Source organism: Antedon bifida, chromosome 4 (genome assembly GCF_963402885.1).
Source record: "Antedon bifida chromosome 4, ecAntBifi1.1, whole genome shotgun sequence".
NCBI classification, from domain to species: Eukaryota; Metazoa; Echinodermata; class Crinoidea; order Comatulida; family Antedonidae; genus Antedon; species Antedon bifida.
The window spans coordinates 17,383,591-17,409,709 of NC_136229.1; the positions used below are offsets into that span (position 1 = coordinate 17,383,591).

General features: G+C 34.5%; 1 protein-coding gene across 1 annotated transcript; it reads right to left on the minus strand.

Annotated features, from left to right (window-relative positions):
• Positions 1–10,289: 10,289 nt before the first annotated feature.
• LOC144839227 (polycystin-1-like protein 2) lies at positions 10,290–26,062 on the minus strand. Its single transcript, XM_078694540.1, has 18 exons — positions 25,888–26,062; positions 25,213–25,319; positions 24,615–24,861; positions 24,097–24,222; positions 23,600–23,753; positions 20,304–20,469; positions 19,845–20,150; positions 19,189–19,563; positions 18,350–19,099; positions 17,795–18,009; positions 17,333–17,510; positions 16,656–16,833; positions 16,143–16,262; positions 15,452–15,736; positions 14,792–15,114; positions 14,422–14,677; positions 11,885–12,148; positions 10,290–11,409 (listed from the first exon to the last, which is right to left on the minus strand). The coding sequence occupies exons 1-18, from the start codon at positions 25,997–25,999 to the stop codon at positions 11,264–11,266; spliced, it is 4,308 nt and encodes a 1,435-aa protein (XP_078550666.1). The 5' UTR covers positions 26,000–26,062; the 3' UTR covers positions 10,290–11,263.
• Positions 26,063–26,119: the final 57 nt, after the last annotated feature.

The following is a 26,119-nucleotide window of genomic DNA, read 5'->3' on the forward strand; positions in this document are numbered from 1 at the left end:
GGTTATACCCAGCTTAGATCTACAATGTCAACTCATCGAGCAGTTTAACTATTTCAATCATGGTTATAGTAACTAGGCTATGCCATGTTCTTTGACTAATTTTCTCCCATCAACTCAAAAACATTCATTAGTAAGTTTACCTTGATTTCCCCTTTTTCATAAAGGAATTTCCAAGAAATTTTGTCTACACTGTGTTGTACACAAAACTGTCGTTGATCACTTGAATCCATGTTACTCAATAAAATGCCTGATAGTTCCTGTCTCCCAGGCAGTACGATTATCACCCATGGTTCATAGCGGTTTTCTATTGAAATCCAATTTTTACCACTTGAAAATTCTGTTCTTGTAGTGTCAATTTCGATCATTTCATGACATGTCTGTGGCCCTGTAGTTGACACAGAAAATGATATGTAATACATTTTTAATCCTCCACAATTACAAAACAACCAAACAACTCACAAGTAAAAAAATAACATAAATCTATAAATAAACCAACAAAAAAATTCATTAAACCTGACAACTAACTAATTAACCAAACCAATTAAATTAACAAACTTATCAATCTAGTCTCCATAACATACAATCATACTTACTCTTGCAGCCTATTAGCTTAAAAGTTTGTGGTCCATTGAAAACAGGCGAAGCACCGTCATATGTGTAAACCAGCCGCAAAAAACGACAGATTACTGGGTAACGAAAACTGTTCAAAACTTTCTCATTAAAAACCTAAGGGCAAAAATAATACCGAGTTTATAGTGGTATCGATGAGAAACATTACCAAACAAACACGCCCCTTTTTATCTGAAAAGGTTGTGTGTGCAAAAAATGACAGTATCAGGCAGTCCACCTAGCAACCTAATAAAATTACATTATTCGCCACAACCCGATACCAGGATTTTGTGTGAACGATCACAATTATATATTGCTGTGTGAGAGCAGATGGTTGCAGTTATCAAGTAAATAAAATAAACATGGTCTTTTTTTTGTCCCTTAAGCTGTATTCACATTGGATTAGGTCCGACGCCTTGAGGAAAATATCACAAGCGTTGAGCGCGCTTTCACATCGAGCATGAATTCTGTTATTCGTTCGTGAGGTCATTCATGCTCACTGTTAATTGGTTTCAGAATTTGGTTTGAACGATCTTGCACCCATTTTCAACAATATTTTTCTCAGGGCACTGGACCGATTCCATGCGTGATGTGAAAGTAGCTTTAATCATATAATTTGACGATATACTACCAGTAGCCTCCACCATATAACATCTGAAAAAAATCAACAAGAACAAACCTCAATATCCCCATTATTGTCCTGAACAGGCTTGAAAGTGTTGTTATCCATTGAGTATTCCACATGGAATATGTTCCTGTCACTTTCTTCCATTTTCTGTATTCCTGTGACTGTGTAATGCTTCAGTAGGTCTACCATGACATACCTCTTCTCACCCTCATTAGAGGCTGTGAACTGACCTGATGGTATCATGCCACCTGATGCACCAATGTCTTGACGACACAGTCTTGACCCTATAAGTTTAAAATTGTTTCAAATAAATAAATAAAAAAAGGTAAAAACAAGTCAACAACAACAGAAAAATGTATTTTATAAGAAGAGACAAAGTTTATAGTGTATGTAAACAAATAAAAAAGATATACCTTTACAACCAAGAAGTTCAAACCGCAAGCAGAGTGTATTAGGATTCAAGAATTCCACGCGAATAAACCGTGTATGTACCTCTTTATCAAACACAATCCATTTTTCAGAAGCGTCATTAGCAGTCACATTAAGCCATGCCTATAATTACAATAATATAACACTAGAAAAGGAAGAGTTCATTCAAACCGTCCATAACAATGTATTTAAATATAGGTTTAAACAGATATACAGTACAATAAAACTGCAGTCACTATGTACTTACAGTATCAGAGCCAGCAATATAAACATCCTTCCACAGCATTTTGTTTTCACTGTAAGACACTTTAAACAATGAAGAAACCCCTCTACTAGTCTCAACCTCAAAGATGAAGCCAGTGAATATGTGAAGGTGTTCATATTCAATGTTGATCGGGTTGGCGTCATTCATGGAAAAACACATCCCGGATCCACTATGACCAATACGGACTAAATCAACGTTGAAGTTTGGTATGTCAGACGTCACTTGGCTATTAGTCACATCTCCATTTCTTAATCCCATTTCGTCAAGACATACATTGTTCGCTGGATAAAAAAAAAGATAAATTTTACACAGATCTAACGAGAGACAAGTATTTTGCAAAAAATTGCATCTTGTGCACGCTTACCAAAATGGAAATTCTAAGTTTACCCACCAGCATTCTAATTTTGTATAACTTTGTATATAACATTAAATAGGTAGATCCAAATTTTTATTTCTATGCCAAAAGAGAGGATATTAGGTTAAGATCAGTTCATTTAGCCCCTGCTTCATCCAATGGATGTCAGGAAGCAGGAAATATTGTACAATTAACTATTTGAAATCTCCGCTTCCTAGAGTAATATGATGATTACATAGTGCCTTGTGCATGTGTACATACACTATTCATACTAATACTTACACCCACAACCCAGAAGATCAAACCTCAAAGCAGGCGTTCTTATTTGAGGTACAATATTTACACGAACATGAATAGCATAAACTGGCTCATTGAAAAAGTTTGTCACTATAGTGCCTTCATCAAAATTTCCAGTCAAATTCTGCCAACAAGAAGAGATAAAACATTTCAAAATGTTATATTCATTGAATTCATTGAAAGACAAAAGAGGTGTACCATATGCACTTAATATGATTATGATCTGGAGTAAGATTTAACTTGCTTACCAAAATGAAGCCAATGATTTTGCTTAAGTCAGTTTTGAAAATAACTTAAGCAAACTTTTTACATATATATTCTTACAATTAAAGATGACAAAGTTTATTTTATAAAGATAAACAGAACTGGTTTGATCAGAGAAGAGTGAAATTTAACTCTAATTCCCTGGTTTGATAATAAAGCCTCAGCTTTTCACAAATCTTAACTATCTTGACTTAAAGCAAACAATTGATAAATGCCAGCTCAAGTTAAACACAATCATACCGTAAAACAAGGATATATGTATGTCTACCTTTGTTGTGTTATTTTCCATATCTACATTGATCCAAACATTTCCACTTTGGCTGTAGGTTACAAAGAAACTTTCAATCCAAGACTCAGCATTGGAACTACCTTGCGTGGCAATACCAGTAATAATATACATTCTCAGCAAATTTATCTAACGACAAATAAATAAAATTTAAATGAAATTAAATGAATAACAAAATAATGTACTGTTTTCTGAGATAAAGAGGTCTATAAAAACAGAAAATTATTTGTACTTTTTAAAACTATATAAAATGAATTTTCAAAAGAAAAAATTTCATATATATTTAAAACATTACAATACAGTACCTGAATCCATTCATTATCTCCATTTTCTGGAGACCACACGCCCTCTATGTTGTTCAGTCGTGCAAGGTGAGGAAACGAATTCAACACTGATGTAGATGCCACAAACTGTGAGTCTGCAAACTTGTCCTCAAATTCTAGTCCCAACATATTCCGACAATTATCTAAATAGCAAAATTAAATATGTATCATATTACATTACAGTATATAATACGTTTTGTATTTCATCTTGCATCTACGTTTGTTGTATTCATCTTCTAATTTATTATGTATGTGTATAAAGCCTGGTTTCCATAAAATCGCTAGCAACTGGAATTATGGCTGGTAAACAAGGAAATAGGGAGCTTTCAAACTGCAAAAATCAATAAGCTACGCACAAGTTAACGTCAATTCAATGTGCGCATGCAGGGAAGTTGGAGCGTTGGTACCAGACGAAGATGATTGACGACGCATCAATGAGTAAGTCATTGGTTGGCAGTTTTCGCAAATCAAACTACTTCCTTATATTACAGCTTCCTTACCTTTGTTTGATACCTGTATATTTTGTAACATAACTCCATCAACGTTTAACAAGTCTTTATACAAAGTTAAACCTGGTTCAACAACTAACGTTATTGGCTCATTTTCTCCAATCGTTACATTTGTAGTAATATCTGAGCCTGAAATATAATTTGTAGTTATCAGTGGAAAATCCGGAATCTACAAAATACAGGAATGTGGAGAATTTAATTAGGTTTATACAAGTCCAATAACAGGGTAGAATTATATATATATGTATGTATATTTTTACGGTAAAATAATTGTTAAAGTCACCTGTAGAGAACCATTGGACCCGCGCAGCATGGTTGATATCCACAACATATTTTTCATCTTCAACAATGTTCCAATACGAAGGATTTTCTTCAACAAAACTTAAGTTAGCTATTTTATGTACAATTTTTACCAAAGTCTACAAATAACATTTTAAATATTAGTTAATACCGTATGAGACATATGTACTAATATCTGAGATATTATCGAAAAAATAATGCCTCTCAAAAACCTATGCAGAATACTATAATAAAATATGTTTTAAAACAATCTTTTGTAGGCTATATCTGCAGCCCTAGATTGATACCACCTAAGGTACTTGGCCTCTATCATGTTCAGACTCTAAAAAAGAAACTTACATATTCTGTCCACTGACTGTCTCTATTATAAGCACGTAGGCTGACATTGTAAGATCCACTGTAGTGCCACAAATACATTAATTTGGTTGACGTGCTCTGCATTATATCACCATTAGCAAAATTCCATTCATAATTACAACCAAGCATACCTGGATGATCCTCTATTGTGAAGTTTACAAAATCCCCAAATGACACTGAAAGGCATGAAAATATCATATTCTAAAATTATCATGAAGAATATACAAGATGCTTATAATTCCCAATAACTGTATGTAGGCTTGATTGTCAGCATATGCTGTTTAGGGTCACCCTCACTAAATAAGGTTTAATAATAAATAAAATAAAATACAGTAGAACATCTATCAGTACACACAAAAGTCTCCTCTTAATAGGGGTTTTCCCTGAATAGAGGTTAAAACATATATTCCTCCTCGTTCGTTTTACGGGAATGTGTCACCTTATTACATAAACTTACCAGTACTTAGACTGACATCATAAATATAAGGGTCGATGATGCGTACAACGGATACATCCTCGTTCAACCCTGCTACTGACAACTGAAACGAACAGGAGCTATTATGATTGCATGTATGTGATATAAGCGTTTGTCGTTGCCTAGCTACAACAGCTCTGAATATATGATTCGTCTTGTTACTTGGATAAAAACTTCTCCCTTCAACAATATTTGATTCTGTATCTGTATTTATAAATTCTGTCGATGTTAATGACATCTCTTCACCTAACTGTCCATCATTTACATAATTATAACTTATGAAATCTCCTTTTTCAACTTTGGTGTCGTTGACTTGCAGGTATGCTCGGCCGGTTGAAGACTGCTCAAAGATGAATGTTTTTACAGCCTCAAGTTTGACATCTGGTGGTGATGTAAAAATGATGTTTGCGGTAGAGTTTGTGCACAGACCAGTTCTGAAGTTGAATGGCGAAGACTCTGAACAAGTTTTCTTCCAGATGCTCGGCTGATCGTCGCACGAGGCGTCAATTGAAACATATGAATATGATGATACACAAAACTTATAGAAATCAGTAACGTAGGGCCTTAGAATCTGTGTGAAGAAATCATTATAAGCTGTGATCAGATAGTATTGTTAGATTTTTTTCAGGGCACAATAGAAAAATAGTATCACCACAAACTAGATACGATACCATGTAATTGGCTAAATGCTTAGCTGTTGGTTTGGTTTGAAATGAACATAAGTGCATAGGAAATTAGGGTGAACACATAATTGTAGAGCTCTTGTTATCTGAAAAAAAAATTCTTTCTGAAATAGATCCTCTTGTGACCAGACAGATTAGGCTCTACTAGGCCTCTTTTGTTCTCACCGATGGCCATCGACATATTTGTTTGCCCAATATTTTAAATATATCTCCTGATACATAGCATGCATATTTACCTCTAATTTTATAGTTCCAGTTTTCTGGATGTACACTTCAAAACCCATCAGTTTACCATCAACTTTAATCGGGTCATTAAGTTTAATGTAACGTGCAGTTTGTGTGTAACTTTGACTGTCAGTTGTTAACAAGCTGTTGCTACCAAACATAACAATATCTTTACCTGATAAGGAAACAAAAATAGATTATCATAAAGAAATAGTGATTAGTAAAATGTTTTTTTAATCTTATGATATTCCGCGCAGAAAATTAACTTTTAAATATCAGTAACCAAATTCCAGATAAATTAGTACAAGTTTCAAGTTCGTTATTACATATCGTCTTCAAAGTTATATTACAAGATATTTACATAAAAATGATTAAAATCGATGATAAAAGTACAATAAGTTTAAACCAGTTATTATAAATACAATTGAAAGAGTTCCTCTCCTTCCAAAGATATATTTTTAATGATATTTTGGGTGAGTTCCCACGGTTTTCACATTTCCTTCATGTAACAAGAAAAATATCATTAAAAATGTACAATTACATCAGAGTAGGGAAACATATCTGACCAATTAACTTAGCCAAAATACTTCGTAGTAGTCAAATTATCATCAATAATAGACTTACTAGTATAAATATCTGTTGTTATCCCATCTGAAAATGCAACATTGATAAGTTTTTGACTGCCTATTATGTAGGAAAACATACAGTTGTAATGATCGATGAATGAATTACAGGTTAGATTGTATTCTTGTAAATCATACACAACCGTTGTGGTATCAGTAGTCTTCAAAGTTTTACCAAGTTCATCGGTCACTTCAAATCCAATTGACCGTTGCCCAGGTAACCTATAATGAAGTAGATTTTTTATTTGTTTTATTCATTAATAATCCATCTACCTTTATTAAAGAAATACAATAATATAAACATTTCCATTCATTTTTTGGTATACTAGCACATTATTTTGTTAACAAATTATTTATTTTTTATAAAAAATGTTTGTTTTGCAAAAAAATGAAATAGTATTATTGTTACAAACATCTTACAGAAACACATGCTTCACAGATCTCATTGTTCCTTTGTGTGTTTGTTTGTCTCCGAAATCATAACTGTAACTGGTAATTTTAGCTGAATTAGTAGGGTAGACAGATATGTTATACCATGCATTTCCCTGGATTCCATCTTTTATACCGTCAGCTAAAAATAAAAATGTATTCATAAAATATTTATGATCAATTATTAGATGTAGGTTATCTGGGTACGTATTGTTCATTGTCATAAATTTCTTTTCTAGTTTTATACTATGCCTCTAAATATTAATTAAATTTAATATGCGTCCGCTGTCAATTTTTGACTGTAAAAGAGACAGTGACTCAATAAAACCTTTGAATTGATCCTATGCCTGTACGCTGGGGGGAGGAGGAGGAGGAAGAGGAGGAGAAGGAGGAGGAGGAGTAAAAGGGGGGGAGGGGGGGGGGGCGGGAAGAGGTAATGTTACATTGGGTTAAACAATGTATGTAAAAAATGGTATGTTATTGTTAACTTAAAATAGGTTTTTTTTCACAAATTTAAACAGTTGAAGACTGTTTATAAAGAAGGAAGAGAAATTTCACTCTTTGTAAAATAGAAGATTTGTAAATAAGCATATGTATCTTTACCTGTAGGTCTATTATCGTCATCTTTATACCACATTGTGTTAAAAGCAGTCAGAACATCGTCATTATTGAACACTACATTATGGATTTTCGTTCGACATTCATTGTGCAACATTGCAGGACATTCAGTGCAAGAATGCATTTCAACATAATTGTTGGTAATTGAGTCGTTGGCACATAAACACATTTCTGCACGAAATGCCGTAAATCTGTAATGTGAATCAGTATGACATTATTTATAAAATAAATATCAAATATCTACTGGCCCATATTAACCAAAATTATGCACTGAAAAATGAATACAAAATACCAGAAGTTGTGATTTCCAACACGACTGATATCACATGGCTCATTATTTACATTACATTCCTGGTACAAACACCTAGAACCTTCCAGCAGGCCCCTGCCTGTACCTATTTACTAGGCCTAGTAAAGTAAGTACTGTACTACATTCCAATTCCTCTAGGTAGGCTTACTACTACCCACAAGGCCTAAATTTATACTCCAACTAGGCTAAAGCCTAACTAACCTAATAATTGGCTTACATGTAAAGTTTTTGTTATGTGTAAACTCAAGTATGCTTACACAGTTTAACTGAACAACATTTTGTTAAAACTATTTTTTAATCAATTTATGGTTGAACATCTTCACATCATCGCATGTCAACATGGTATTTAAATCAAACCTTATATACTTTTGACCAATAACAACCCCTCTGCTGGGGTGTACTGGACTGTTGTGTTATATTAAACAGAGGGTCAATAAGAGGTAGAAAGGTGAATAATAAAATATATTAGGTTTTTTTAATGAATAATTATTTTTATTTTAACTTTAATTAAAACTACAAAATGGCATTCAAAGTTTGATTTTATTCACCTATTTTTTTGTTTTAAGGGATGATACATCTCCAGCGGTGCATAAAATTTATATAGAGTACAAACATTGTATGTACTTACGCATATTTATTTTCGGCACAGACTTGACGGCAGTCTATAAAATCATCTGTTGGTGCACCATACGATCCAGGATTTATGTTAATTTCGCGCCCAATAATATTGTCCACGTGACATCCGAGAGAGGCTGTTGAAATATGAAAAAGTACATATTATATTATTATGACAAGTTTTAAAATAAAATATACGTTAACACAGTACATAAAATTAAACTTTAAAGAAAGAGCGGCCTGTGTATAAGCATTATTTTCATTGCACTGGTTAAACCATTTTAAAGATCTCATGAAATATTGAAATTTAGAAGACAAGAAAATGAAAAGAAATGATAAAAACAATCCCTCACGTACAGTAGGCCAGTTTAGAGGTTTAGTATGATGCTGTTATGTCAAATAGTAGTAAGGAAGTTTACTTACATATTGTCTGAATGTGAACAACCAGAGCATATGACCGATTTGCACTATTTGATAAAACCCATTCGGACCTATAACCGAGATCTTGTGTGTCGTCATCAGTTGCAGAGTACCAAACAGAGCTACCACCCTCTTTATACACAATACCATTGGTAACAGAAGAGAAACCAATAAGATTGCCATAAGCAATTGCCAGATTATCTTCTGAATTCAAGCTCACGTGACGTGTCACTCCATTTCCAAAAGTATCAACTGTCAATTTCCCAGTAATGGTGAACTTTCCGGCGATGTCTGGTACTCTTTGTAAGACAAAGAACTGGATCGTTCCATTATTTTTGGCAGAGATGAACTCCCAGCTTGTTATTTTCCCGAAACATTTGGATGGAATACCTTCAAGTACGACTATTTCTCCAACATCTCTTGTTAATATATCAGTATCATTCGACCAGCCAACTGTGTAAGGCTCTTCGCATACTGCGTCTGAAACACAAATAAACATATAAAAGATAAAAAGTATTTAATTTGCCAAAAAAAAAAACAAAGAAAATGGCAAACATGATTGCAAACTGACATGATCTGTTTTTATGATTTTGTTCGTTTAGTTTTTTAAAAAAAAAACCTTTAAATAAGGTTTAGACCTAATATGTCTAAGTTATAAAACCTTCTTGCAACCCCTCACCATTTATCGAGGGATGTTTATTGAAAAATAAATCTAAATTGAACTAATGTGTATACTTACCATCATAAATGGCCGAAGAGACACAACTAAGCATACACAAAATCTTTGGGAAAATAAAAAAAGTATACAGTAATTATTGTAGGTAAAAAATAGTATAGCAAGTTTTAAAAAAAAATGTCATATTGTTCCATATTAGTTTTGTCTTTTAACAAATTGTCAATAACTACAATAATATCAATAATATATATATAAATAATAGATAACTCTTACCTGAAGTAAATTTAATAACCTCATTTTACAAGTTATTCTTGAGCGTCATGTTGATGAAACAAGGAGTGATGTAATGTTTCAATGTTCTGTTACTCTCAAACATAAGAATATAAGCACATGCGCAAACGTAGTTAATTGACCAATCAAATAAGATATGCCGTCACTACCTTGAATTAGCAGCTAAAGTTTTCATTAGTGAAATAAAAGTATTGTTTGACAAGACACAATGATCTATTCAACTCGTGGAAATATTTTTACTGATAGTTTATTCAGTATAATATTGAACGGTTATACACTCTAATTCAATATATAATATTCGACGACATAAACTACGTTCGTTTAATGTACATAATTAAAAAGACGATGTTTTATACTTTATCAAAATATTCAAGAATCGTGCTTTTAAAATTTATAGAACAATAAGTTGAATTTTCATTATCTCAAAATGAGAGAATACGTCAATTTATATGCATCAACATTATTGATTTACGTGGATGTTTTGCAAAAATTACGATATTGATCTTTTTTATTAAAAAAAAAAACAAGAACAATTTATTGAAAATCGAATCATGGTAGACCTAACCTTTGATCAGCAATTAGTTAAAAACACATTACAATATAAACTAATAATGTAAATTCTGGAATAGTTGCTCCATAATCTGAGAGAAACTTACTAATTACTTACTAATAAGCGTTTTTAAAGTTTAAATTGTTTGATGCATGAAGTATGAGAGTTTGGTGTCAAGACAAATTTTGCTGTGTAAAACTATGCCCGTTTTGTTTGCAATATAACTTAAAATGCAGCGAAACCTTTTTAAATATTAGGTCAATGCAATAATACTGTGCAACTACCTTGTGTAGTTATTGATTTGTCAGATAATCAATACAAGTTTTTTCTAAACAATAATAATAATAATAATAAATAGAGTTTGTTAATTATTATTACAACAAAATGGAATTAATAATTATACCATGTATACATAACAAGATCAATGACAAACATTTATAAGCCATATCATGTATTATCTAATTTTTCTTTATATATCTACTGGGTTTTTTATACTAAAATGTTACATGTTAAAGTAACATAATTTAAAAACCTTACTAACACAATACATAGTTCACCAACAGTGACAAGTCCCGAAACAGTAATGTTCAAAAGAAAGTACTTTAAAAATGTGTTAGTGTTAATTTATGTTTATAAACACTGTTGTTGCAGGTGTAATCCTGGTATTATAGTGTTTTTATAAATTGTTCCAACATAAAGTTTATAAATACAACATTTGATGCCCCACTAGCAGGTGTAAATCTTGCGACTTCCACTCTTCATAATTCCTAGTTCGTAATATTTTTCCAGTCGAATAAACTCATTAAGTTTTTCAACCATTTCGTTTAACTTCTGCTGCATAGTGTCACAGTCAGCCTGTATTGGTTCAACACCTAGTAACAGAATAGCTAGTATTACATTAAAGAGAGACTCTCAAATGTTATGCAATAACACTAAAAAAAGTGAAGAGGCTAAGAAGAAAATAATAATTGTAATCATTCTATTCTTATAAATCCAAAGAAAAATTACTGAAAAATGACAATGCTGTGGGTATCAATGGCTGGATCTCAATGGAGGCACAAAATAAAAAAAGCAAAAAGCTAAATCAAAACGATAAAGTAAAACAGACTGAAAAGCAACACTAGCCCTTCATCAGTGCAAGTGAGAGTATGTTTAATTTAACACTACCAACAATAACTATTTAGGAGACACTCCTAATTAAGGGGACACTTATTTTGGGTCACGGAGGTGTCCCCAATACTGAAATTAAAAAGAGTACATATGTGGCTAATGGGAAAATAAATTCAAACCATAAGGCTTACTCTTCATAAACATAATAAAACAATATGAGTAATTCATAAAACCTACCTTCAATGTAAGTGTACCTCCTTCGTACCCTCGCTCGTTTTTCCTTAAAACCTGTCCAAACTTTGAAATGATTAATCATAAAATCCAACATTTCCAATTCATTATTCAGCCTCTCATTATCAGCTCTTGTTTGTGAAAAAGCCTCATTTATTATCGTCAAGAACATGTTCATCAGAATAAACACAATGGTCATCATAAAAGAGAAGAAGAATAATGCTCCCAAAACACGATTCTCTTCTTGCATTGACAGAAAATCAAATTTACCTATAAAAAACAGAAGTTTTATTTCAATACACTACAACCCTTCTTTTGACAGACAGGTGTCCCTTGAATGAGGTCAATATAACACTACAGCCTACCCTTATCCAAGGGAAGGTGTCCCCTTAATAGGGGTTCTACTGTAACACCAGTATTCATGGCAGTAGATCAACATGAATAATGTATTGAATGTTCAGTACATGATACCCTAAAATTTGTACTTGAGCAGAACTTGAACCCACATCACTAGCCTGGAATCATACCACTAACCAGGGTACGATTCATTCATTTCATTAAAGAAAAAAACAGCACACTGTTCATAGCAATGGTGGGGGAGGTGGGAGAATGGAGTTGGAACTTCATAAATTATATGTACTGTAAAAATATACTTTTATGTAATACACTATTGATTTAAGTTGGATATACAGAGTAGTTTTATTATGATCTTTTATTTACAACAAAAAAATTTGATATGAATAAAACATTACTATATCCTCTATTGATTTAGGTGGTACTTAGCAGTAATATTATGTGTTAGGTGAAAGAAAAATATTGATGAGTGATTTTATTAGTTTTTCACAAATACAATATGATAACATCAAAGCAACAACACACTAATTGCATGTTGCAAAAAAAGTCATATATCATCATGATATTAATAATAATAACTAGACATGAAACTCGTCACTTTGACGAGTTAGTTATCCGCACCACGACAAACGCCACGTGCACGTCATACGTTGGAATATTGCACACAGATAAAGATTATGGCATTATATGACAAGAACTGAAGAATATGATATGCTGTTAGTGCTGAATTCTGTCAATTTTGTGTCATATAGTATATACATGCAAACAGTATAATCTGTATACATACTACAGTGTAGAATAGGTGAAATTACGAGACCCGCCATTTATTCCAATTTTTAACATGGCGACGGTATCAAAATGAAACACTTAGATAGCAATTTCAGAAGGAAATTATCTCAGGAACAACATATTAACGTGTAGAAGAAATTTGAATACGTAAAATATAGATGCGCACCCTTTTAAATGTGATGAACTATTACGCAAAATATGAAAATACGACTTTTTTTATTCAACTGGCCATGATGATGACGTCACAACATCCGATTGGCAAAATGTTTACATGAATTCGTATCTACAATCCAATAGCTTCCAGAAAACATTTTAATCGTGATTATCACATTTTATTCTTACGAGCTATTACAGATTAAAATTTACTGTAAAGATGAAATTAATGGCCCACGTAATTAAAATTTTTAGGCATGATGACGTCATAAAAATTAAAATATTTTTATCTCATGCTAAAGAAAGTTGATTGACCTACACAATATATAAATGTAGGAGAAAAAAGAATACAGATAAGCGTGATGTGCTCCATTGAATGTGATGAGCAATAACGAAAGAGACAAAAATCCTATATTTTACATTCGTGTGGCCATACGATGACGTCACAATGTTTTTTATCCTTATCGATGCATGATCCGATATCTACAACTCATCAACTTCTAGATTTTGTAATAAAAATAAACGGTTCACGGTTTACTTTAGAAACTATGACTGTTTAAAAAAAGACATAATTTTGACGATTTTTTAAGCTTTTTCATAAAAAACGCGCACGAATTGTCTAATTCAACGTGTTCGTATGGCGTTATTTAAATTGGAAAAGGTCTAAATTGTTTTCAAAATTACTAGGAAAGGCTTGAAAAATATAATTCAAGAGAAAAAATATGTTTTTGCGCGCCCGTGGGAATTTTTGACATGCTCAAAATGACAAGAAACGCATAAAAAGTTGATTAGAAATTCATTTTGAAACATGCCATTTTTAATCCGTAGAAAGTTTGCCCCTGATATGACTTAAATTTTGTCAAAGTGTCAATACTAAATGACTTTTGGTTTTTAATCTATGATCAATCATTGAAATTCATAAAATTGGGCGTAAGTCACGTTGCGCAACTATGACGTCATTCAAAAATAGGAGGTGCACAACTTCACGTAAATGCCCATATGTTGTCAAATGTTATGTTTACACATTTTAGAGAAACGCGACCCACAAAAAGGAAGGATGGAAAGAAGAATAATACAGAAAAAAATATTGATCCCATACAATAACAAGGAGTTATCCGCTCTACCAAGCGGATAACTAATAATAATTTTTTTCCGGAAGTGTGCATAAAATTTATAAATAGCATCAACTTATTATTAAAGAGTTGTGTTTGTAATAATCCTACTTGGAAAAATCAAACTATAGTTACCAAGAAGTGTTGCAAAGAGCGACTCCAGCGTTGTTAAGTAGCTTGAGTAGTCTTTCAATGTTGAGCCAAAAAGTAGGTACCCACATGATGCGTATGCAGCAAATATGATTAGAAACACCATCAGGAAAAGAAGAAGTTCCAACCAGCAACAACTAATAGTGTTGGATAACAAGAGCATACGCCGATTAAACCGCAGTAATTTGAGAAACTTAGCAGTAGAGATGAAGAGAATAAATCCAAGAATGTAGTAATACATCTGAAAAAAAATGTCAAATAAGAAAATATTTATTTGCAATAGTAATGTGAGTAGTGCATTAACAACGTGTTTGTTTCTGTATAGTATCAAAATAAATCAAACTTTTTTACTAACCTGTTCCCAAATTGCAAAATGGTGAAAATTCAAATATTGTTTGATGTCTTCTTCTCTTAAAGTCTTCAACCGTTTACCAAAAATGTAGCGATTTATATACGCTATCAAAGCTAGAATAGACAACAGCAACACGGCCAACTCAATAAGATTGGAAAATTTCTTAAAATATGCCTTTCTTTCTTGCTTGATGGTGGAGTATTCTCTAGCTAGGAACAGCAGTATGAAAAAGCTGAAGACAATCTCGCATAAGTTGATGAATAGGCCTAGACCTCCAATGTAGCGATCAAGGAATACACCTTGAAACGAGTAAAATGTCACAGCCCCTGTAAAGAAAATAGCTTTGTTTCATTCCCTCATTCAACACTTTACAATGTAAATGTTGTGAGGTATGGCATAATGGTATGGGATGTTGGACTAGCATGCGAGAATCATGGGTCTGAGACTCATCTATGCAATATCACTTACTATTTGCACAGAGTAGGAGACCATCTCCAGATGTGTTACTGTAATCATGCCCCTGTACTGGGCTTTTTGGAAGAAAAGTCTTTGTCTCGTACAGAAGAGGTCTCCCAGTATCAAGAGGAAATAAATAACAAATTATTTACAAAATTTAAGTTCATGTTCTCTTCTTTATAAAACAAATATAAAACATGTATTTACCTCCTGTTGGAGGGAATTCAACAACCATGTTCGATACTCCAAATAAATTTGTTGGTGGATTGTACACAGAAAATTCAATAAAGACGGCTCGTGTATGCTGGTCGACCCATTTTGATTTACGCAGGTAGTTGGTTGTTTTCCAGGCTGCTTCGTCCGTGTCACCTAGGTCTGCAATGTATCCTCCGCCTCCGTAAATGCCATATACTCCCCAAAGTGGCAAGTTATCCAATTCGTACCAAGTTTTGTATTTCCACAGATTTTCATAATCATTTTTTACTGTAGGGTCTTAAAGATAAAATAATAAATATTTGTCTTTTCAGCATTTCAAGAAATGTTATGCTGCATTCTGCATTCTGTTTGAAAACAAAAAATGTATTAAGTACATTATAAATGTTATGATTGACCTTTGGTATTGAGCTGAAATTACATCAGGACACATTACTGTTTGGAAGATGTTCAAGGGGCCATAAGTTCAGATACATTCCAAGCAGGTATGTATTCAAGCAGGGAAATTATTCAAAACAGAGTGAATATTGAATACACATATCACTGGAGACTATTGGAGACTATTGCTGGCTCGAGGGCTCATTCTAACCAACCACTTATTTTAACAAGGTATTTTTTTCATTTTTATTAGTTATAATAATATATAAATTGCTACAATTATTAATATTTATTATTAAACAATCACCAGTTTGATTCAGCAAAATCCAATTCTCTGAGAAGTGTCTGTCTTCTTCAGCTCCAAAGCTGTACGCTGGATTGCATGTTAAACTAAGTGTTTCAAATTCACTTGGTACATCACAGTAATCTAAAAATTGTAATTAAAGGATGTTAAACAGTACTACCTGACCATGATAATAGGAAACCTTTGAGTTAGGACTTACTTAAGCTCTGTCTATACAGTACTATCAAACTAGTTTGACAACAAATATAATAGTAATATGACATCACCGTGTCCATATATGACATAACCGTGTCCATATATTATGAGCATAGCACATTTTTTTGTCACATAAAGTGTAGACAGAGCTTTAGAACATATGAATATTGTGTCAATGAATCAAATGAGGAAGCACATGTTTCTGCATGCACACAATGAATTAACATGACATAACTACAGTAGTTGCTAGGTCATCGCAAAGCAAACACACAAATGGCAAGACTCTTACAGTACTTTGTTATATTGAATTCTACTACAAACCTTCTTGAACTCTGACCTGTCGTAGCCTAGCTGTGCTTAATAAAGACGATGTCCTATCAGCAGCAAGTTGTTCAATTTCATATATTTCATTTCTTGTTCCATTAAAGCCTACCCTGGAATACAGTGTTGGTACAAACACCTCATCCATGTAATCCCAAAAATATTCCCGGGAATAAATCTAAGAATAAAGTAATGGCGTTTTTTTATTACTAGTATAAACATTTTAATTGATGCTGTTATTATTCCTATCTATTATATAGCGTTGCAGGATATACAGCTTATTGTTTGTTTTTTTTTTTTTTCTAATTTTCTCCTTATACTTGCTTGTGTTTTTTACACGAGACAAGAATTAATTCTCTGAATAGGGTGACTCTATAATTCACCTCAATAATTTCAAGGGTAATAGAGGTGTCTCCTGAATAGGGGTCTTTTAGATAGGTGTGTTTCCTGAATAAGCGTGTCTCCTAAAAAGAGGTTCTCTCATAGTTTTGAGGGATGGAGCCTCTATTGCTACTAGACAGGAGAATTCTTATAACTCCCATATCAATTAATTCTTGTGTAGAATCCCAATATAATGCAAATATTATTTGTTACTTTTTCTCTCAGGATGTATCTCATCTGTATTTCAAAGAATACAATGATTGTGTATTGTGTGCATTGTATTAATAAAGGTATACCTTATAAAATGGCTTTTTTCCATTGTAGTCAGCATTGATATAACTGGCGGTCATCGACCTCTGTAAACCATTGACACCGCTCCCAATATTACCAAAAGTAATTATAATCATAATGAGGAGGAATAACAGGTATGTAACAATCTCTTTCAGAATTTTACTCATCTGAATTTCTTTTTGTCTGTAAATTGAGACGAAAAATCACATTAATATACTGCAATGTAAAAGGATAAGTGTGTATGTCAAGGTCTATAAGCTATGGTGAAATATTGTTTTCATAAAAATATAAATTGGTTATTGAGGATGACCCAAAACAGAAAAATTTAACAAGCAAGATGTAAAACAAACATGTAAAATTACAATTTATCCTGAAAAATCACAATATTGAAATCAAAAAGAACAAACAAAATAAAAAATGTACAAATTCTATTCCCCTGGACTAACTGAATAATGAATTTAGTTTACCTTTCTTTTTTCAACTCTTCAATCTCATCAGAGTCAGGCGGTAATGCATTATTTAATGCTTCATCACTCTCGTTTATAACATTCTTGTCTCCTTTGCCATCCTGCTTCTGGTCATGAAGCCAGTCCTCATCTGTCTTTAGCTCTGGTGATGGGCCATCTTCATCTTTATCTGGGCTTTTGATCACAAGTGAATAGAAAGTCGCCAGAAATATTACCTGAATTTCATGAAAAGACAAATAATTACTTGAGTAAACAGTAATATATTGTTCATAAGCTGCAGTGAAGAGCTGGGGTACAGTAGAACCACTATATTGCAACATCTTCGAGACACAACAAATGTTATCTTTTTAATAGGAGTTGGGCTCTGCTGCAATTCCCCTTATTCGTTTCAGAGGAAACTTTTGAATAGAGGTGTAGGTGTTAAAAAATCAACAGAACAGTGTGGTACAGATATGGTTCTCCTGAAAAGGGGTTCTCTTAAATTTTTTAGGGATGGAGCCTCCTCCTCTACTGCTACTAGACATGAGATTTCTTACAACCCCATATCAATTTTACCTTAATTGGCTGTGAAACAAGAATATCTTGAGTAAGTGATACACATATTGACATTAACCACTGCTCTGCTTTCTCAGCTCCAAAGTTTGCTGCCACCCCAATTGTCAACCACATTGCAATCCCAATAGTGATGAAAGATAAAACCCAACCAACATACAAACACCACCAAGGCAATGGCTTTCTCTTCTTTGACTTATTGGTCTTTTTGTTCCTCTCAACTTCATTGATGTTAATCACGACACTTGTAAGCTTCGGATCTTGACCACTTATGCCATTGTCAGGTGCTTTTTCAGGCGATATTTCTTGCTCTACCTTGGTTTTATTGTTCTCACCGTACATGCTCTTCATTCTTTTATGCCTATGACATTTGCGATTGAATGAAACTGGACGTGATAACCGGAATAACTGCACAATAGCGATGTTGACAGGAAATACCATAAGACTACTAATGACTCCAATTGTAATCTCCATGACGGATATTTTAAAAGATCCGATTGCAAACGTTCCGGACTGTGCCGCATCAGGGTCTTCGTCAGTTTGGTACATAAGAATGTTTGCCATCATCGTGCAGAATAAAAGAGAAAGACAACAAGTTGCTCTTTGACACCGGGTGAATGTGCTCCTTGCCGGGCGGAAGAAGACAGACAACCAGAGATGAGCGTCGCTTAAATTTCGTCGAGTTTTACTATGGAATAAATGGCCAAAACTAGTGATTTCGCTTATACCAGCTGTCGGGATAACTCGTTCAATCTAAAATAGACATAAAAATAAATTTTAGTATAAATCACGATGTTATGATTTCATGTAATTATGTATAACACTGTATAGTAATAGCTCACCTGCATGTCATCGTGTTCTAACGAGAACCATCTATCAATCATAAAGTAATAACTCCGATTCGTCTGCAAATCCTTAATAAGTACGCGGCTTAAAAACCACTTAGCGTTCCCGGAATTATCATGCCATATTCGAAGATGTACCAGAGTTCCAAGACTACGAGGCACTGCCATTACAAAGGAATCTATGCTGCTTCGTTGGAGTATCAAACGCTTTTTATCTTTGACAGCTCGAATCTCTGTTTGACCTTGTTCACCGTTCAAAATAAAAAACACATTTGCTGTTGTACCTGACCCAATTCGTACACCGGTAAAAAAAGTAACTTCGTAGTTGTAGTAATCACAAGGATTGTTGTCAATCATTGGACAAACACCGGCCTGTAATGAAAAATAATAATTCATACAATTGTACAGAATATAGCACATTTTATGTAAACTAAGGAGATTCGAAAAATAGTATATAATGGAAAATCAGCTAGCAACTCATTAAGTATATATTTTTCATTGAAATTGTAAATTTATCTTGCTGACTACAATTCTTTACTGTCTGCAATATTATTAAACCAATCCCTATGGACGAACAAGTTGTTTTGTTACACTAGTGTTTCAGCAGGCTCAATGACATATTTCATTCTCAAATTTTACAAAAAGAATCTTACTTTAATCATATCTCTTTTATCTTCTTTTCTAGCCCAGAATATCACCACAAAATAAAAGCAGATACAGCTGAGCATAAATGCAAACACTGTAGGGTTCTCTGCCAGTTGGTTTAGGCCTACTGTCAATTCAATTTGGTTAAAAGACACAGCCAGTCCTCCACTGAAGGTTGCTACATCACTCTGCAAGTCTTCACTGCCCTCTGTGGATCGTCGTCTACGCATTGGTGAAGTCTCATCATATGATGTTTCCGGGGGAATAAGTAGACAGAAGCACTGTGTTTGATCGACTGTTGTTTTATTTCCAACCTGTTGATCACATAAAACTAAAATGAATCATATCCTATGATACACATGTATATATAAAATAAAGCAATGACGGTAATTAAAAAATAAGTTTGTTGAGATGTGTGGTAACAAAAACACCTTCATTGTCTTCAAAATTCACAATTGAATACTTACTTCACATCCTTCTTGATTCCAAGTATCTCCAGTTCTGTAATAGCATGCCGATGTATACAAACCCATAAGAAACCTCAATACGGTTGGTTCTTCAGAGGCCGAGTAACTCATCGTTTCACCATTATTTCTCACACAAACTGATACACTTCCTGTCGAGTATATGTATCTGTAGAAGTATATGTCAAGAAACATGCTGTAGTATGATATTCCATAGTGTGTGTCTCGTCACACAGTGAGTGTGATATGTGTAACATTCACCCTATCGCAACCTAACAATGTGGTATGACGTCCCACAATGAGTGCGATGTGTGTTACATTTACCCTATCGCAACCTAACAATGTGGTATGACGTCCCACAATGAGTGCGATATGTGATACATTCACCCTATCTCAACCTAACAATGTGGTATGACATCCCACAATGAGTGCGATATGTGATACATTCACCCTATCTCAACCTAACAATGTGGTATGACGTCCCACAGTGAGTGCAAAATGTGATACATTCACCCTATCTCAACCTAACAATGTGGTATGACATCCCACAATGAGTGCGATATGTGATACATTCACCCTATCTCAAAATAACAATGTGGCATGACGTCCCACAATGAGTGCGATATGTGATACATTCACCCTATCTCAACCTAACAATGTGGTATGACGTCCCACAATGAGTACGATATGATACATTCACCCTATCTCAACCTACCAATGTGGTATGACGTCCTGCAATAAGTGCGATATGATACATTCACCCTATCTCAACCTAACAATGTGGTATGACGTCCCACAATGAGTACGATATGATACATTCACCCTATCTCAACCTAACAATGTGGTATGACGTCCTGAAATAAGTGCGATATGATACATTCACCCTATCTCAACCTAACAATGTGGTATGACGTCCTGCAATAAGTGCGATATGATACATTCACCCTATCTCAACCTAACAATGTGGTATGACGTCCTGCAATAAGTGCGATATGATACATTCACCCTATCTCAACCTAATAATGTGGTATGACGTCCTGCAATAAGTGCGATATGATACATTCACCCTATCTCAACCTAACAATGTGGTATGACGTCCTGAAATAAGTGCGATATGATACATTCACCCTATCTCAACCTAACAATGTGGTATGACGTCCTGCAATAAGTGCGATATGATACATTCACCCTATCTCAACCTAACAATGTGGTATGACGTCCTGCAATAAGTGCGATATGATACATTCACCCTATCTCAACCTAACAATGTGGTATGACGTCCTGCAATAAGTGGGATATGATACATTCACCCTATCTCAACCTAACAATGTGGTATGACGTCCTGCAATAAGTGCGATATGATACATTCACCCTATCTCAACCTAACAATGTGGTATGACGTCCCACAATGAGTGCGATACAGTATGTGTTACATTCACCCTATCTCAACCTAACAATGTGGTATGACGTCCCACAATGAGTGTGATACAGTATGTGTTACATTCACCCTATCTCAACCTAACAATGTGGTATGACGTCCCACAGTGAGTGCGATATGTAATACATTCACCCTATCTCAACCTAACAATGTGGTATGACGTCCCACAGTGAGTGCGATATGTGATACATTCACCCTATCTCAACCTAACAATGTGGTATGACGTCCTGCAATAAGTGCGATAAAGTATGTGTTACATTCACCCTATCTCAACCTAACAATGTGGTATGACATCCCACAATGAGTGCGATATGTGTTACATTCACCCTATCTCAACCTAACAATGTGGTATGACATCCCACAATGAGTGCGATATGTGTTACATTCACCCTATCTCAACCTAACAATGTGGTATGACGTCCCACAATGAGTGCGATATGTGTTACATTCACCCTATCTCAACCTAACAATGTGGTATGACGTCCCACAGTGAGTGCGATATGTGTTACATTCACCCTATCTCAACCTAACAATGTGGTATGACGTCCCACAGTGAGTGCGATACAGTATGTGTTACATTCACCCTATCTCAACCTAAGAATGTGGTATGACATCCCACAATGAGTGGGATATGTGTTACATTCACCCTATCTCAACCTAACAATGTGGTACGACGTCCCACAATGAGTACGATATGATACATTCACCCTATCTCAACCTAACAATGTGGTATGACGTCCCACAGTGAGTGCGATATGTGATACATTCACCCTATCTCAACCTAACAATGTGGTATGACGTCCTGCAATAAGTGCGATAAAGTATGTGTTACATTCACCCTATCTCAACCTAACAATGTGGTATGACATCCCACAATGAGTGCGATATGTGTTACATTCACCCTATCTCAACCTAACAATGTGGTATGACGTCCCACAATGAGTGCGATATGTGTTACATTCACCCTATCTCAACCTAACAATGTGGTATGACGTCCCACAGTGAGTGCGATATGTGATACATTCACCCTATCTCAACCTAACAATGTGGTATGACGTCCTGCAATAAGTGCGATAAAGTATGTGTTACATTCACCCTATCTCAACCTAACAATGTGGTATGACGTCCCACAATGAGTACGATATGATACATTCACCTATCTCAACCTAACAATGTGGTATGACGTCCCACAGTGAGTGCGATATGTGATACATTCACCCTATCTCAACCTAACAATGTGGTATGACGTCCTGCAATAAGTGCGATAAAGTATGTGTTACATTCACCCTATCTCAACCTAACAATGTGGTATGACATCCCACAATGAGTGCGATATGTGTTACATTCACCCTATCTCAACCTAACAATGTGGTATGACGTCCCACAATGAGTGCGATATGTGTTACATTCACCCTATCTCAACCTAACAATGTGGTATGACGTCCCACAGTGAGTGCGATATGTGATACATTCACCCTATCTCAACCTAACAATGTGGTATGACGTCCTGCAATAAGTGCGATAAAGTATGTGTTACATTCACCCTATCTCAACCTAACAATGTGGTATGACATCCCACAAGGAGTGCGATATGTGTTACATTCACCCTATCTCAACCTAACAATGTGGTATGACGTCCCACAGTGAGTGCGATACAGTATGTGTTACATTCACCCTATCTCAACCTAAGAATGTGGTATGACATCCCACAATGAGTGCGATATGATACATTCACCCTATCTCAACCTAACAATGTGGTATGACATCCCACAATGAGTGCGATATGTGTTACATTCACCCTATCTCAACCTAACAATGTGGTATGACATCCTGCAGTGAGTGCGATATGTGTTATACTCACTTTGAAAGCATGATATTTGAAAAAAAACATAAGGTCTCGCCTTCTACAGTTGATAGCAATGTCTTGTTCCATGGTATATTAGGATAATATTTATTTGCAGTCTTGTTATATGTTGTTAAAAGCTGTGATAAGGTACAGCTTAGATCATAATCATCTAAAAATCAAAACAAAAGGATATTACACACAGTGTTGTATCGCAGGGGACAAAGACTTTAGCACTCCTAAGGGGCTCCACCATCGCTGGGTAGTTGCATTAGACTGCTCATGCTCTGGAGTCTCTGAGTTTTGCCAGTGAGTGCTCCGGTCTAAACAAAATAATATCACAAATTTGTAACATTGTTTTCCCAATTTGTGGTTAATAGAATCTTCCAATAATCTCCAAATTACAAAGAAACAAAATAAATAGTTCAGTTAAATGGTAAGCATTCAATGACAATAACCCTAGCACTACAGTATATTGCATAATTAATCAAAAAGAATAGTGAAAACAATCTTGCCTTCAGAAGCAGTACCATTGACCTTCAAGAACACCTCAATGTCATATTGGTAAGTTATGTTAGATAACATGTCATCATTGCTGTGTGCTGTTACCTCCACAACCACAGCTGAATACTTCTGTATATCTAGAAAAAGAGAAATTTTGATTGAATTCAAAAAATTGATAATGGATACATGTTTGTGATCCCCTTTAAAAAAATGCAACAACTTTTTCTTCCTTTGCGTTTAGGATCCACTTTTACCTATCCACAGCGATAGGTGCTGACATGGGCCAGTAGCAGGGTAACCCGCTACTTTTTCGAAAGATGCAGGCATACAGGGTTCTTTAAGCCAAATGTGTACACCAGACCTCCAGTCCTTCTAAGAGGACTTGTTTGACCACCAAAACTATATAGTAAAGGAGAGTCTTGATCTCTGCCAATTTTATGGCTATGGTTTGCAGCAGCTAGTCCATTCCTTAGCCACTCAGATCGACACTGTCAACAATTTAAATCATATTAAATATATCTATATATACCATCTAGATTTCTGCAAGATAACAGGCCATTTTCAGACTCCTCATAGCTGTAAACATCCTCCATGAGACTGCTTGCGTTCTGGCTTGAGTTATCTAAATCTAACTGGATCATAAACTCTATAGGCACATCAGGATCAGTTGGAATGACGGTTTGACCTGTGTCGTTCTTCATGTCTAGACTTATCATTGACCCAAGTTCAACACTCGAGTTGTCTAGCGGGTATGGGTTGTTAGTTCTTGCAATAACCTAAGTAAAAGTTAGTTTTGTATAAGGGCATTTTTAAAGTCAAAGCCAGTGCAAACAAAAACAGGTCCTACTATTACGTCATACTGTTGAATTAAAAATTGAATAAAAGACAGAGGAGGCAGTGTGAGAGAGTCAAAATAATTAACAGTAAAACCTAGTCTACACTGGCAAAATTTGAGCACTCTCCAACTAATGTTTGCTAGTGTAGACCAGTAGACAAACTATATGGCAAACTAAAGAAAACTAGTTTGTCTACAAACTAGTTAGTTTACAAACTCGAGCAAACTCTGAAGTCTGCAAACAAAATATTGGTCAAGTTTGCCAGTAGACCTAGCCTTTGCATTCAAATACCTGTACTTGTAATTCCGTTGATGAGTCATTACTTATACCAAACAAATCTTGAACATCTGGAATCTTCATAATTGGTTTGTTATTCTGATCTGAGAATGGTTCTGTCCCTGTATAATAATATAACATTAATATCGATTCCATTATAAAGACACAAAATTACTGTTGTTACAAACCTATAAAAGTAAAAGGTCCCGTATTCAATTCTGAACATCCAGGGTAATGAGCTGTTAGGAGCTAATTTTACTTAAGCCTCAGCATTATGTGGTAGGGTGGCCAGTTCCTTTTCACGCTGCCTTATCCTCTCTAGTATTTGCACCCAGGTACTCATTTACAGGCGAGTAGACTGGGAGTTATCAGCAATTAAACCCGGGTCTGTATGACAGTTAAGTGTCCTAACAACTCCTTTAAATGTTATTTTCAATATTTTAATGTACTTCAGTTTCGAGGAGTAGTGTTTGAGCTGGTGACCAACCCACTGTAGAAGAAATATGCACATATATGTAGGATAGAAAGTAATAGAGGTCCATCATTTGGAGATTAATAGAATGTACTTCATATAAATAATATTATTTTTCTGGTTTAATACTACATAGAATAGATAATTTAATTAGTAAGAAAACTCATGTTCATTACAAAAAACATATAATTCTAAAAATTATACAAAAATATAAATACCATTTAATATAGCCAAAGTGAAGACTTTTGAAACTGTAACTGCCACAGTTTGAGATGAGATCTTGACATCATTCTGCCCTGTGACCATCAGCTTTGTGACACTGTCTGTCATGTATTGAATAACCTTTGACCCAGTGTCATTCGACTAATACAACAAAATAAAAATAGAAACTTGGATAGCTATTGTAAAGCTCTGTCTACACTATCAAACTTTATGTGACAAAAAAAATGT

Excerpts from the sequence above, each read along its gene's own strand:
- LOC144839227 (XM_078694540.1), bottom strand. The coding sequence starts at position 25,999 with ATGACAGACAGTGTCACAAAGCTGATGGTCACAGGGCAGAATGATGTC. Across the intron at positions 24,223-24,614 it reads ATCTTGCAGAAATCTAGATG|ATATACAGAAGTATTCAGCT; the intron begins GTATATATAGAT and ends CTCTTTTTCTAG. Across the intron at positions 20,151-20,303 it reads GGAATCAAGAAGGATGTGAA|GTTGGAAATAAAACAACAGT; the intron begins GTAAGTATTCAA and ends TGTGATCAACAG.